At 41.6% G+C, this 13,221-nt stretch overlaps 1 protein-coding gene across 2 annotated transcripts in view; it reads right to left on the minus strand.

Annotated features, from left to right (window-relative positions):
• Positions 1-13,221, minus strand: part of SKOR2 (SKI family transcriptional corepressor 2) — a 36,688-nt gene that overhangs the window by 15,466 nt on the left and 8,001 nt on the right. For both annotated transcript variants that reach the window (XM_090037166.1, XM_090037165.1), the window contains exons 4-5: positions 3,859-3,924; positions 3,374-3,472 (exon numbers count right to left, since the gene is read on the minus strand). In XM_090037166.1, the coding sequence (XP_089893292.1) occupies positions 3,374-3,472; positions 3,859-3,924 (165 nt within the window). The remainder of the gene's footprint in view (positions 1-3,373; positions 3,473-3,858; positions 3,925-13,221) is intronic.

A 13,221-nucleotide genomic window follows, 5' to 3' on the forward strand; every position in this document is an offset into this window, starting at 1 on the left:
GATGTCTCTCTTGTTTCTGGTATGCTTATAAAGAGGGAGCAAAATACTATTATCGAGTGGACATGCATTTCCTCTGGATAGGTTCCTCACATAGGCAGACATTATGTCTGGAGGCCATGGGTGCTATAGCAATACACAGATAATAAAACAGTGCAAGGAATAGAGACTCAGGACTATTATAATCATCTTCATCATCATCATTATTGTTGCTGTTGTTGTTATTCACCATCCTGAGCCAAAACATCAGGCGGTATGGCCCCAACGAAGCAATCATCATCGCGCCGTTAAAAGAGCTTGCGAATACGGACAGTTCTTGTTAAACATTTTTCATTTATAGCAGCTGAGTATGTGATCCAAAAGACATTTTAAAAAAGGGAGAAACACAGGACATTGTGGGACTGCTGCATGCGGCAGCGGCTAGGCTACTCATTTAGTGTTCACAATGTGCTCAGTGCTGCGTAGACATGAAGGACACAGGTCTTGCCCTGAGGGCCTGACAGACTAAGCTATGGGAGCTAACTCTAGCAGGTTTGCTAGCAGCATTTCCTAGAGGCAGGTCTGCCTTGCGGGGACAGGTGTTGGTTTACTGCTAAGGAGGGAGGTGAATCCTTCCCTCTGTTTTTAATCTGTCTGATTGTGGAGGTGCTGAGCAATCCGGTTGGAAACAAGGGCTCCTACTTATTCACAGGTGATGGACAGAAAACGTAGCACCAACTCTGCAAGAAGGGCAAGACAGCCCAGAACTACTCCAACAGCGTGCCTCCACCCCGGCCAGGCCTGGGGAGGTCAGCGCCCAAGACCCGTTCTATCTTCGGTTGAATTTCTCCAGGTCACGCCGTGAGTCAGGACGGTTTTCTACCTCCAGGCTCTTTCTTTCAGGCTGCCTCAATGTCGTCCATCCAGTTTAATAGACGAATTAAATCTATTTTCCTCGTATAACTCGTTTTTGGTACCTTCGACTCCAAGCCCTTTTAACTTCTTTTTAAGAAGATCCTGGGGATTTATCTTCCTGGCCCTTAATGGGACAACTCCATTACAAGATCTCAACAAGGAGCGAAGCCCAGACTTGCAGGTTTCTGGACCCTGACTTAAAGGAGCAGCTCCTTCTGCGGACAGCAGCGCTTTTTTCTCTCGGCGGAAGAGGGACGACATTTAGCCTGTGTTCCACCTGTTTGGTTTATAAACGCTCAGTTTCTCATCCTGGCTATATATGGTAGGGTTTTTTGGTAAATCTAAATCTGCAAATGGGTTTTACGGTCAGCTGCATTTGTTGTTTATCGCACACTAGTTGTTTTTCTATTTTAACCTAGAGTAAAATTGACCACTACTTTGTGGTACATTAAAACCACCTATTTTTCAAGCTGATGTATGTGTTTGCCACTTCCTTGGTCAGCAGCACGCATTCTTTTCTTTCATTTGAATTGGATTTCATGTGGTTTAATTGCAGCGTTTATTTACATGGCAATGATGGGGCATTAATTTTACTTTAGAACGAAACGATAAATGAGTGACCCGAATGGCAAGATTCCAAGATGCCCTTTTTATGATACCGTGCATATCATTTGTGTAGCTCCCAACATTTATTTTATGATGACCTGGCTCCTAAACCCAAGCAGTCACTGAATTTATACTGAATATTGGGTTACTCTTCTCTCATAAATATTCCACATAACCTCTGGCTTTTATTTTCCCCTTAATTTATGTAAATGTATTTGTAGTTGGCCTATAGATGGAGGTGTACTTGAAGATCTGCCTTGGCTTTTCTGAGCTTTCTCAAATTCTTCCTGTCTTTAAGGGGGAAAGCTACAATTGATCTTTATGAGCACGAATATACTGTCTGGGCTCCTCCCCGCCACGACTTCAATTAAGGTACAAAGTGTCACAACATTTTTTTCTTCTTTATTTAACCTTGGGAGTACCAGGTAAAACGAGTCTTGCCCTTGCTGGAATGACACCGAACTGCTGAAGTTTGAAGGTCTGAATCGTGGGCACCAAAAGCAGTTTGCCCAAGGGGCTGTCAGTGCTTTCCATCAGGTAAGAGGTAACAGAAGGCCGACGTGTTTTAAACAGTCTGACAACTGGATGGGGAAAGGTTTCCGGTTTTAGTTTCCAGCCTGTTGTGCAGTCAAAAGCCCAATGATTCTCTCTCTATACAGACCAAGGGCAAAAGGAGACTACAGATGACCTGGTACCAAATTAAAAAAAAAAAATCCCAAACAGAAACAGTCTTTGAAAAACAGCAAAATCCCAACCCACCTTGAAGGCCACCTCCTGACATCATGAAGGAGCAGGTAAGGGTATGAGTCATTCTATTTTTTTTTTTCCTGTAGAGGCCACATTGCATCCCGGACCTGTCATTCCTCAGAGACGCACATGGCCACGGCCGGCTGCCTGCTCAGAGAGCTGCCCGACCATAATGTCTCTGCCACACAATAGGCTGTACGTGGGAGGAGCACCGCTGCAGTGTTGAGCACTGCATTGTGCAGCACTGTCAGCAGCAGCTTGGTCCTTCTAGCTTTACTGAATCACATGCATGACAAATCCACCGGCCACATTGCATCTCTGGCATCATCCCTGGCCAGGCTGTTCCTTGCAAGTATTTTCCAATGCTGGTTTGAAAGGCAGTGAGTGTGTCACCACACCCTGCAGGAGGCCATTCCACATGCTAACAGTCTCAGCGAGTTCCTCACCATCTTTCATCAACATGGCATATTCCATCACTTCCTCCTGGCCCAAGTTATCATCAACAGTCAAAGAACTGAGTCCACCACCCCAGGGAAAGTGCAGACATGACCATAGTGCTCTTATATGTATAGTAGACCGGCCCCTGCCAGTATCATTTAGAGTGAGCTTCAGGTTGTTCCAAGTCAAACTGGCTGCAGAGGTTTCCAAAGGACTGACACCAAAGCTGGGCAAAGAAGGAACCCTTACTCACATCTCCCAAAACCTTCTCAGCCTGAGTATCTATGGCATAAGTCTGCCTACAATGATACGTGGTTGCTTATGCTGACTTTTGGATCACAATACACTGGTGGGACAGGCTGGAGCCCAGTGCTCACATCCGAACCGTGGATGCCCTGTGTTTTCAACAGGTAGGGAGAGAGTTGCAAACGGTGTTTGAGACTGTCTTTTTAAATACTATATAATAGTAATACTATATAAAATCCAGATTCAAGTGTACACCTCAATGTCCTGCCTCTGCAGGCCCTGAAAGCAAATGGTAGAAATCTCAGTGATTTCTTCAGAATGGCCAAGCCCAGCGCTCCAGGATCACAAACACTCATAAACGTGATTCACCCATCATGTTATAAGCTCACAATAAAAGACAGTGACATTTTGCAAGCAACAATGAAAATACAGAAACATGTCTTACTGAATACTGGGAAAGAAGCGTTTCCTTTCAACACCTGGAATTCCTGTTCTAATCTCCTCCGTAAGTCTATTTGCTCAAACAAAACCTTCTGGAGTTCTTCTAATAAAGAGAAAAGAAGAGCAGTTCTGATAAACTGTATAAATAATTCTTGAGAGAACTATTATATGGGGCAATTCATTACTATAAGACAAAATATTTTAGCAGTTAAAAAAAAAAAGTGTTGCATAGACCTAGAATAGATTTTATGCAGAAATCCATGAATATAAATCAATGTAATATATTATTTTAAAGTATTATATTACAGTGTCATGTATTGATTGATATATATGCATTAATCTCAATTATATCCACCCAAAGGTCCATATATTATTCATATGTTACTTGTCAAGCTTAAAATATGGTGCAGAACAAAAATGCCCCCTATTATCCTTATATTCTATTAAAACAAAGAGCAGGTTTATATGATCAAAGCTATTTTTTTTTACCTTTCCCCATGTTTTCTACATCCTTCTTCAGTGAATGAGGTGAATTGGTTTCTTGCGTGTGTTCGCCTTAATGAAGAAAGGAAAAACAAGTTGTTGATTTGCAAAAGTTGCATTTTATCGGATGTTGCTTTTACTCTGCATCTTCTCTGATGGTCTGGAAAAAAGGTTTCACCACAACATTTAGAGCTCACTCTTTGTAATCTTCAAGCAGGACAAGCTCCCACTGATGTCCAGGGGAGTTTTCCTTGTACAAAGATAGTACAATATGGCCCACAGCATCATCACTAGATTTCTGAAGCTGTATGGTAGAAAGGTCCTTGGACCTTAAGTATCATCTTGCTTTCTGCACAGATGTTCTAGGCTTCAGAAATGCTCTCCAGGACACTTCATTGCTTAAAGAAACTTTTTAAATAAGTAAAATGTATTGCTGTGTTGTCTGGTATACCGTAGTTCCTAATGTAGCAGTACATGCTGCTTTGAATCTGTTTTCTGAAGAGCCTGAGTGAGCAGAGGCACGGGGGTTGACATATGGTATCTCTACTCTCCCTTACCCAGAGGTGGGGTATGGTGGTTACGCAGGGCATGGGACTACTGTTACTGATTTACAGGCATATTTCTCTCTCTTGCCCTGCACCCCAAAAGCTATGTCTAACAACTGATGTTTTTTCCTCTAATACATATCAAAGAAACAATTTTTCCTCTCTTAAACACCTTAAAAACCACCTAATAGATCTAGGGCCCATGCAAGAGGTGGTTACTAGAATTACTTTCTGTTTTTGAATTGGAGCCCAGGCCACTTCGCATAGCTATGCTGGTCTCCACGGTTTTCCACGCAATCATATTTAAAAGTGTTGTCCTCTTCTTCAAGGCCCTGCAAAATTCTGATCCTTTCGCAACTAAACATCTTCAACTTTAGTTCATTGGCCTTGCTCTGCCGCTGCGGCCAGCCTCAGGGCCTCTGTCTGTCCCCTCCTAAATATCCCCCTGCCTCCTTCCACTGTGTGGAGCTGGAACAGGGTGCCCTCCAAGCTGCAGACTGCTGAGCCGTTACCTAGTCTTCATTCCTGTTCTTCTGAAAGCCTCGCTAAATCCAGGGATGCCCACAAGAAGTGCACACATAAAAACCCCCCAAAACAAATAAATCAGCCTTTTCCCATCCCCAAACCAACCCCTCATGTCCTTCGTGGGATTTATTCATCTCATCAGAGAGGCAAGCCCTGAGCCATCTCAATGGATGGAAGCCCTTCTTGCTTCTTTTGGCTGGACTTCCAGGTTAAACCTCTGTCATCAAAATCCCTTTCGAAGCTCTCTTTTTGCTTGCCATGGCATTACAATCCAAAACCACTCCCATAAAATGATGCTGATATATTTGAGCAGGCGAGGTCTAAGTGAAGCTTGTGGGGTGGTGGGCTCCGAGGGAGATTTTCTGCTGGGAATTTGTTAACAGGCAGGTATAAGCATCAATCCCTTAATTTTGTTGTATAATAAGAAGCTTTTGTTTTTCAGAGAGATTAATGGGGATTTAGGATACTTTCATTTCAATTAATTCTTTTAACAAAATGAATATGGGACTATAACAGGTAAATACTATTTCTGAATTTTGCTAGTAGGGTGTTAAATTAGCACTAGGTTTGCTAATTGCTGGGCTTCAGCTTGCACACTCTTCATGGAAGGATCTGTATCCTCCTTCATAATTTGATAGGATTTGGTCCATTTTGAGGGCTCCCACAAATCTGAATTATTTAGAATACTCTTGTTATATCAATGAAATGACTCTGCTTTCTTCACAGTTGATCTCCTAGGAGCATACCCCTCGTTATGTTGCGTAGCAGTATTATTTGACATTGTAGAAGCCTGGTTTTTAAGACTGTTGAGTGAAGAGCTGGGCTTAACTTTAGTCACAGTCCCAAACCCTCTGCTTCTGAAGTATTGTGGCCCTTATCCAGTTAAGTCTCACCATTTGGGTGGGCTTGGAGCAGCTCATAGTCCTGTGCTCATGCAATTAAGTGATGAACAAACCTTTGAAAAGCATGTAAGGACATGTGCAGATATTCCTGGCACTCGATCTACAATCTGACTTTATTACCTGATCTTACTTTAAGCCATGCAGTCATAGATTGGGTCCCATTTGTACCGACATTTGCCAGTTCTGGGAGCTGCGCTGGGAACGTGATCTAGGTCAGTTGGGGTGGGGGGAAGAGCAGAAGGGATCGGGGAGGTCTAGTGAGTCCACAGGAAAGGTTGTTTGGGTTGTGGGGGGCTCGTGAGTCTGCAAGGGGGAGAGTAAAAATAGCCCAGTGGGGGTGGGGGTTGGAAAAACACAGCTCCAGGGCTGGGGCGGGTAGCTAGGCTTTCCCAGCCCCAGGGCTGCTCTCCAGACATGTACACATTGGGTAGATCAGGCTACCCCAGGCCTGCTCTAACTTAGTGCACCTCCTAAGTTAGATTGCCATGCCGTTTTTTGCCCAGTCTAACCTCCCCAAACACATGTACAGTTTGGCATTTCAGTAGACCTAACCCTAGTTAGGTCAATCTAAGAGTAACATCTGCACGTACCCTAAGTGATTTAAGGTCCTGACTTCCTTACAGTTTTCAGCACTTGGGAACAGATTTTTAGAACTCTTTGCATCATTAGGTGCTTAGATGACCACCTTGTGCTATTTTCAGGGAAACAGGCACTTAATACGATTTTCAAAAGTGCTTATGGGTCAGTGATTCTCAACCAGGGATGCCACAGCAACCCGGGGCATCTTCATATGCTTTCAAATGTGCCGCAGGATGCCATGCAATGTTAGCACAGTTAGGCATGCAAACACAATTCACAAGATTAACCTAGAGATTCCAAATAGGAATCCATAATTTTAAATCCATTCTGACCTGTTGTAGTCTTTATGAGTTTGTTACAACAGAAGAATTGCTCTAATATTTTTCTGTAGTCAAAAAATGAGTGAGAGTGAAGAGCTGGCATTTTCTGAGGAGTGCCATGAGTCAAACAAGGAGTGCTTTCACTCCAAACAGGTTGAGAACAACTGATCTAAGTGCCCTTTGGCATCTTTAGGGGCCTAAGTAGCTTTAAAAATCCGACCCCTAGATGCCTCTTTGAAAGTCAGTGCAACTTAACATCCCTAAATTCCTGTACTTGTGGTGTCCTACAAATATATATATTTAATTCGTATAAATGTGAAGTAACAAGGAAAGCAGAATAATTAATTCTGAAGACTTAAACTGAGTCATCATAACGGAGACCAACAAGACAGGCACAGAGGTGCCTGTGTTTCTAACAATATGTGCTAGAAGATTTGACCTGTCCTTACTGACTTTTATTCTACATGCTCTTAACCTATTTTAATATTTGATTTTATGTCTGTGCATAGCAGTCGATATTTTCATAACAAAGGGCAGGATTTTCAAAAGCACCAAAGTCACCTAGAAGCAGAAGTCCCTTGAGATGACCTGCATCGAAGTGACCGAGAACTATGCATCCCAATGAAATCAGCTTCAGCTCAGTGAGACTTTTGTCCTAGTCACTAAGGTGCATTAGAAAAATCCCACTCCTAGGTCCTTAAATTTGGATTTAAGGCTCTGATTTTAATTTTGTAATTACGACATTCCAGACTGTGATCATCGCTGTGGCATGTGAGGCTCCAATACTGCGGTGGATCTGCTCTCAGAGATCCAGCTGCAGGAGCACAGGCATTTATTATGGGATGTGGGACTCCTGATGTTTGCCTACTTCGAATCTATTTGAAAATGCCAGACAGTTATCATAACTTATGGGGATCTGCACTTTTAAAATATTACACTTATGCAGATTAGTACGAGTTTAAACAATTAAAATGTGAGACTCATTTTAAGCATTCTTTTTAATTCTGTGCGAAGACAATTAGTAGTTTAAAATTACTTTCAGAAGACTAGTTACACAGACAGATAAAAGCTCAGATGATATCGAGATGTTAGTGTCTTCCTCTTGAGGCTGGACTGAAATCTGGCTTGCATTATATTGCAAATAAAAGCTGTTTGAAGGGCTGAGCTTTGAATATAACAGATATCTGTCCACATCATAAAAGATGTTGGATCATTAGCAGTCTCCAAATATGAGTTTGATAGGCTGAAGTTAGAACCTAATGGGCTTCAGTCCACCTGGTAAAAGATGTGGGATAATTAGCAATCTCTGCTTAAGAGGTATCCAGAACTGAAGGGAGCATACTGCAGAGCAAGTGATTGACAGATCTCCACAGAGATGTTTGCAAAGCACCTCTCGCACTCAGCCAGCCCTAGATGATACATTCATGTTGACCAGAACAGTATTTCAACCTGAAAAAATCTCGCGCAGCAATGTTTGGATGCACCAATAAAACCAGCGCAAAATACAATGCAAAGGATGGCCACCCAAGTTCTGTCACTCTTAAATACACAGAGTCTAATCTGGAACATCTACTGTACAGGAAACATAGAAAGGCACAGTCAATCGGACAGGAGCAGCTACAGCATCCTCGGAGGCAGGCGAGGATGGAGCTAGACTCTCCTCTCCAAATTCCTGACTAGGACAACAGCAAGACTAAGCTCAGACACTCCACCTGGGGATAGCTTTATACACATCTATGACACTGGATGCTAAGCCCAGGGCATGGCGAAATAGGAATTTGGGAGTTTAGCCTAACCTGCACAAATGCAGCGCGCAGACACAATCAATAAAACTCCTGTAAGAGTTGCCCTTAAAAAAATTAATCAACAGTACGGTTTTGCACATCTACAATAGTAGAGTACTGTGTAATCCAAGACATGACCACTTTCTGATGATTATCCAAGACATGACAACTTTCTGTTGATTACTGCTGTTATTTATTATGTGTATGAGCACTCCTCTAATGCAAAGGTCCCAAGCGAGACGGGGGCTCCATTATGCTACACACAACGACAGCGGCTGCTGTGAAGAGCTTAACGTCCCAATAGACAACACAATGAAAGGAGGGGAGAAGCATTATCGTCATTTTACAGATGGGGGACAGAGGCAAGGGAAGTTGAAGCGAATTGCCTAAGATCACGCAGCAGGTTGGGAACAAAGGTAGTTACCGAATCTAGATACAGCTGAAGTCTTGACCAGTTCCTTAACCTCATGTCAATTATTTCTCTAGCTTACGCGTTGCTAATGAGTCTTGGATGGAGCTTAATGTAAAAAGCCTGCTGGACTAATGCTCTCAACTGAGCAAAGTTCGTAGGCAGACAGACACATTATGCACGTTACAGAGTGCCAACTGCAATTTGACCCATAGAGTATTGACTTCTTAAGAGTATGCCTATCATCTTACTTGTTTTTTTCCACAGTCAGCTTTTGTCTCTTTTGGGCATTTTTAATAAGAATCATGTTTAACCAGATTCTCCATTTTTGTGCACGTGGGCTAGAATTCATCAATATTTTAACCAAGGTAAACATTTAAAACCCTTTCTAGGAATGGAAAATAATACTGCATGTCTCATTATTGGACTAGATTCAAATCTCAAATTATTCCCAGAAGCAATTCTAAGTAACTCCGCTGAGGTCCACAGAATTTCACTAGTTTTACATTGATGTAATTAATGACAAGCTGTTTTTTCCAATGAAAGGTTTTGTTTATATGGAAAATCTGAACGTATCTTGATAAGGGACGTGTGGAGATCAAATTCTACTTCCAGTTAGATCATTGTCAATCTGAAGTAACTCCGGGGAAGTCAAAGGCAGATTGGTGGTACTTTTTGCAAGAAATTCAAAATAAATCAAGACATTTTAGATGACAGATTTAAGTATATTTCTAGATGTGTTCACATTACTTCCTACAGCTTTCTTTTAAAATATACAGATCTCACAGATTATTTAGGCCAGGTAAAGAATAATCAGGATTAACATATAATGAGACCCGATGTTTAAAGTGTTAATTACTCTATTGTTCTGATGATAAATCTACCGATTTTCCTTCAAGAGAACCATAAAAATTGTATGCATCTTATAAGCAGAATTGACCTATAATTGGGTCCCCTGACAGTCTTGACCTGTGCATTTTTGTGCGTATGAAATACTACTTTGAAGTCAGAATTTTTTCAACATAGTTTTATCTTAGTATTTTTGAATATTCAGTACTTTGGGTTATTTCCTTGCTTATTTGATTCTCCTGTAAGATTTTATCAAGGCAATGGAGTTAAAGGTCTTTCCCTACAGTTATTAACATGTTTATAGGGGAAAATATTTTTTTCCCCTAAACTTGAAACTGAAAATGAAAAATCAATTTATATGCCAGGCTGGTTTACAATCATAGCAATATGGAATCCTCTACTAAAGGCATAACTTTTCACCCTGGATTTCTATGAACTATTAGTGCTTTGAGACAGAAATTTGGGGAAGACATTTTTTACAAAACACAAGTATTGCCAGATTGTACTCCCACTGCAATTAGTGACAGTTCTGCTGTTGATTACAAAAGAAGCAGAACTGAACTCTAGCATTTGAGATGATACCAGTTTGTTACCAACACTTCAATCAATCAATCAAACAATTAACCAACAGACCAATCCTACAAACACTTAAGCACATGAATAAGGCTGCTAATATGGATAGTTTTGCTTGAGCAATGTCAGGTTATTCATAGGCTTGAGTGTTTGGAGGACAGAATCCTCAAAACCCCCGTGAAAGACTATCTGTAGGACGTGAGGATGCACAGCAGAAGATAAATCACTACAATACACGAGGTGCCAACCCATTTAAAAAAAACCCTTCACTATCACTGTACAGCTGGGAATATGTTATCATGATAAGCTAATGTGAAAGCAGAATTGGGGAGGGTCTTACTTGTGTTCAGAAGATTTCCTGCAAAACACTTATCCTTTACTTCCAGAAGTCAGTGCGCACTTACATCCAATATGCCTTAAAATCAGACATGAAACATATTCAAGGTCTACAATTTTGGCACTTGTACTACTGCATTCAATATAAAAGCTCATTTATGCCTATATATTTGTATAGCTGCAGTTCCAGTATTGCCAGCATTTCCCTTTTAAAACGAGTTTATATAATAGGATTGTAAACCTTTTCAAAGCATGTGAAATATTAAACCTGTATTTGTTCAGAGAAATTGTTTTACCAAAAAAAAAAAAAACCCAATAGATTTAAAAATACTTATCAAGGTAAGAGAAAAATAAATTAAACAATCAATGTCAAGTAAGATTTTGTTAGACGTCAAAAGAGTTGCTGGAATCATTTTTACATGCATTAAATAAGAGTGTGAATAGTTTCAAAAAAGTGAAGGGACACAGCAGAGCTGAACACATATATTGCTGCAAAATTTGTACCAATTACTATTCTTATTTTAATCAGTTCATCTTATTTGGCCCTCCTCTTTCCAAAAGTTCAGCTGCTTCTTTAATCGCTGTTTTGATGGGAAACCTAAAAGCAGACCACAGATACTGCTGATAAAGACAGTCCCACCCTAGTCCAAAGAAGGTAAATCCCCCTCTCGAGGGCCCACTCGGCTAGATGTCTTGTGGTCTCCTGGATGCAGAAGAAGGATCACAGCTGGGTGGCAGTCAGATGAGTTGGAAAGAAAAAAAGCTTGGTTCTCTGACTTCCCAGCACAGGAGCACTGTGGCAGTAGGGAAATTTCTCTCCCGGTTACTAGGCTCAGCTTTAAAGATTTTGTGATCTAAAGCTGCTGCCCTTGCTGTGACAAAAATATTTAAATCAGGGAGCAGAAAGGAGTATGCAGCATAAAGACGAGCTCTTCCAGCATCCGTGACCTTCCCCTCCCGCCTCCCCCCAAGAACAGAAAGACCTTTGGGTAACTTCCCATGCCGCGCCACCATGAAAAGCAAGGGTCTGGGATTCGGGGAGGGAGACCAGTTAAAGGAAACCACCTGCAAAAGCAGCTATTTAAAGATAATTGGGCATATGACCTTTTTTTTTTTGCTGCTGCTGCTTGCCGTAAAAAGAGAGCCGCAACTGTGTTTTAATTTTAAATGATTTTTTAAAAAAGGTTTTGCCCTGTATTTGTTTTCCCTGTGTAAAAAATGCATTGGATTGTCAAGTGTCTGGCCTGCACTGTTGTTTCTAGAGTGTTTCCCAGAGGCCTCATCAGGCCTCTGTGCTCTCACACCTTAATTGAAAGGGAGGAGGTGCTGAATATTTAACCAACTTCCTTTCTCCTCAGAGTTAATTAAAAGCTAAATAGGTGTTTAAAAAACAAACAAACAAACAAAAAAACCCAAAGAATTTTAATCAGTCTAAGGAAAAATCACTTCCCCCATTAATAGCTCAGGCAGCACTCTCCTGGGCCTTGTCTACCCACAAACTTGTGTGCGAGGATTGCTTTAAAATTTATGTCATCGGACTGGTCCGACCTTCCGTCTAGATGCTCATATTTTGGTTGAAGACTGATGCATTTTTCTTTCATTGTGTAAAAGAAGATTCGACAACATTGAACCAGGTTTCTATTTAAACAGGGGGAAAAAATATCTGTATACAATCCTGCCCTGATTTAAACATGGCTTTATCTACACACGAAGCGATTAACTCCATTTGTAGGTGTTCACATTCAGGCTTAAAACAGACTGGTTTAATTCAGGACTGATTGTCCTGGATTTTGACTCATCAAAACCAATCAAGAGAGGCTGGGACAATCATTTACACATGACACTTGAATGGAAATTACCTCGAATTAGCCTTGGTTGACCTGGTGGCCAAACGTCAATTTGGTTACTTTACAGGTTCTGAAAGTGGGACAATGAGCGTGTAAGATCCCAGGATAAAATTCTGTGTCCTGGGGTGAAACGGCCATTTGTTTTTAGCCACAGAGACATAACACGGGGCAGCTGCGATGCACAGGGGCCGTGGTGACTTCCAGCTGCCACCGCTCATACACGCAAGTTGGTATGTGGGGCTGCTACCCCGGCCATCCTGCCTTAGTTACACTACAGTTCATGTACTGAGAAAAGAGTGCGTGTGTTGTTCAAATTAGTTCACTAAATGAAAACAAAGACCCCATTAATCTAGAACATGAGTGTGCACGCATGAACTGAGTCAGAAACAGGCCTGAGTGTGAATATGCCTGAAATCGGGTTATAACACATTGGTAATCCAACAGGCACTGCACTGTGTGTGGACGAGACCTTAGCTCTTGTGGTGCCTAGTAGCTGTCCCATCACCTGTTAGCAACACCCTACATTTCTAACATTAAAAAAAATCAGAAGCATGACAGCTACATTTCTGACCGCTTTCCCACATGATAAAGCAGCAAACTGGGAGCTTCTATAGTGCTTGCCCTGGGAAGTGCTCAAAGAGCTCTTTAAAGAGCCAAAGAGTTGTGTGCTACCCCTGAGAGCTGAGCTATACAGATGGAA

Source organism: Crocodylus siamensis, chromosome 3, assembly GCF_052110815.1.
Source record: "Crocodylus siamensis isolate JL-2025a chromosome 3, ASM5211081v1, whole genome shotgun sequence".
Taxonomy (NCBI): Eukaryota; Metazoa; Chordata; order Crocodylia; family Crocodylidae; genus Crocodylus; species Crocodylus siamensis.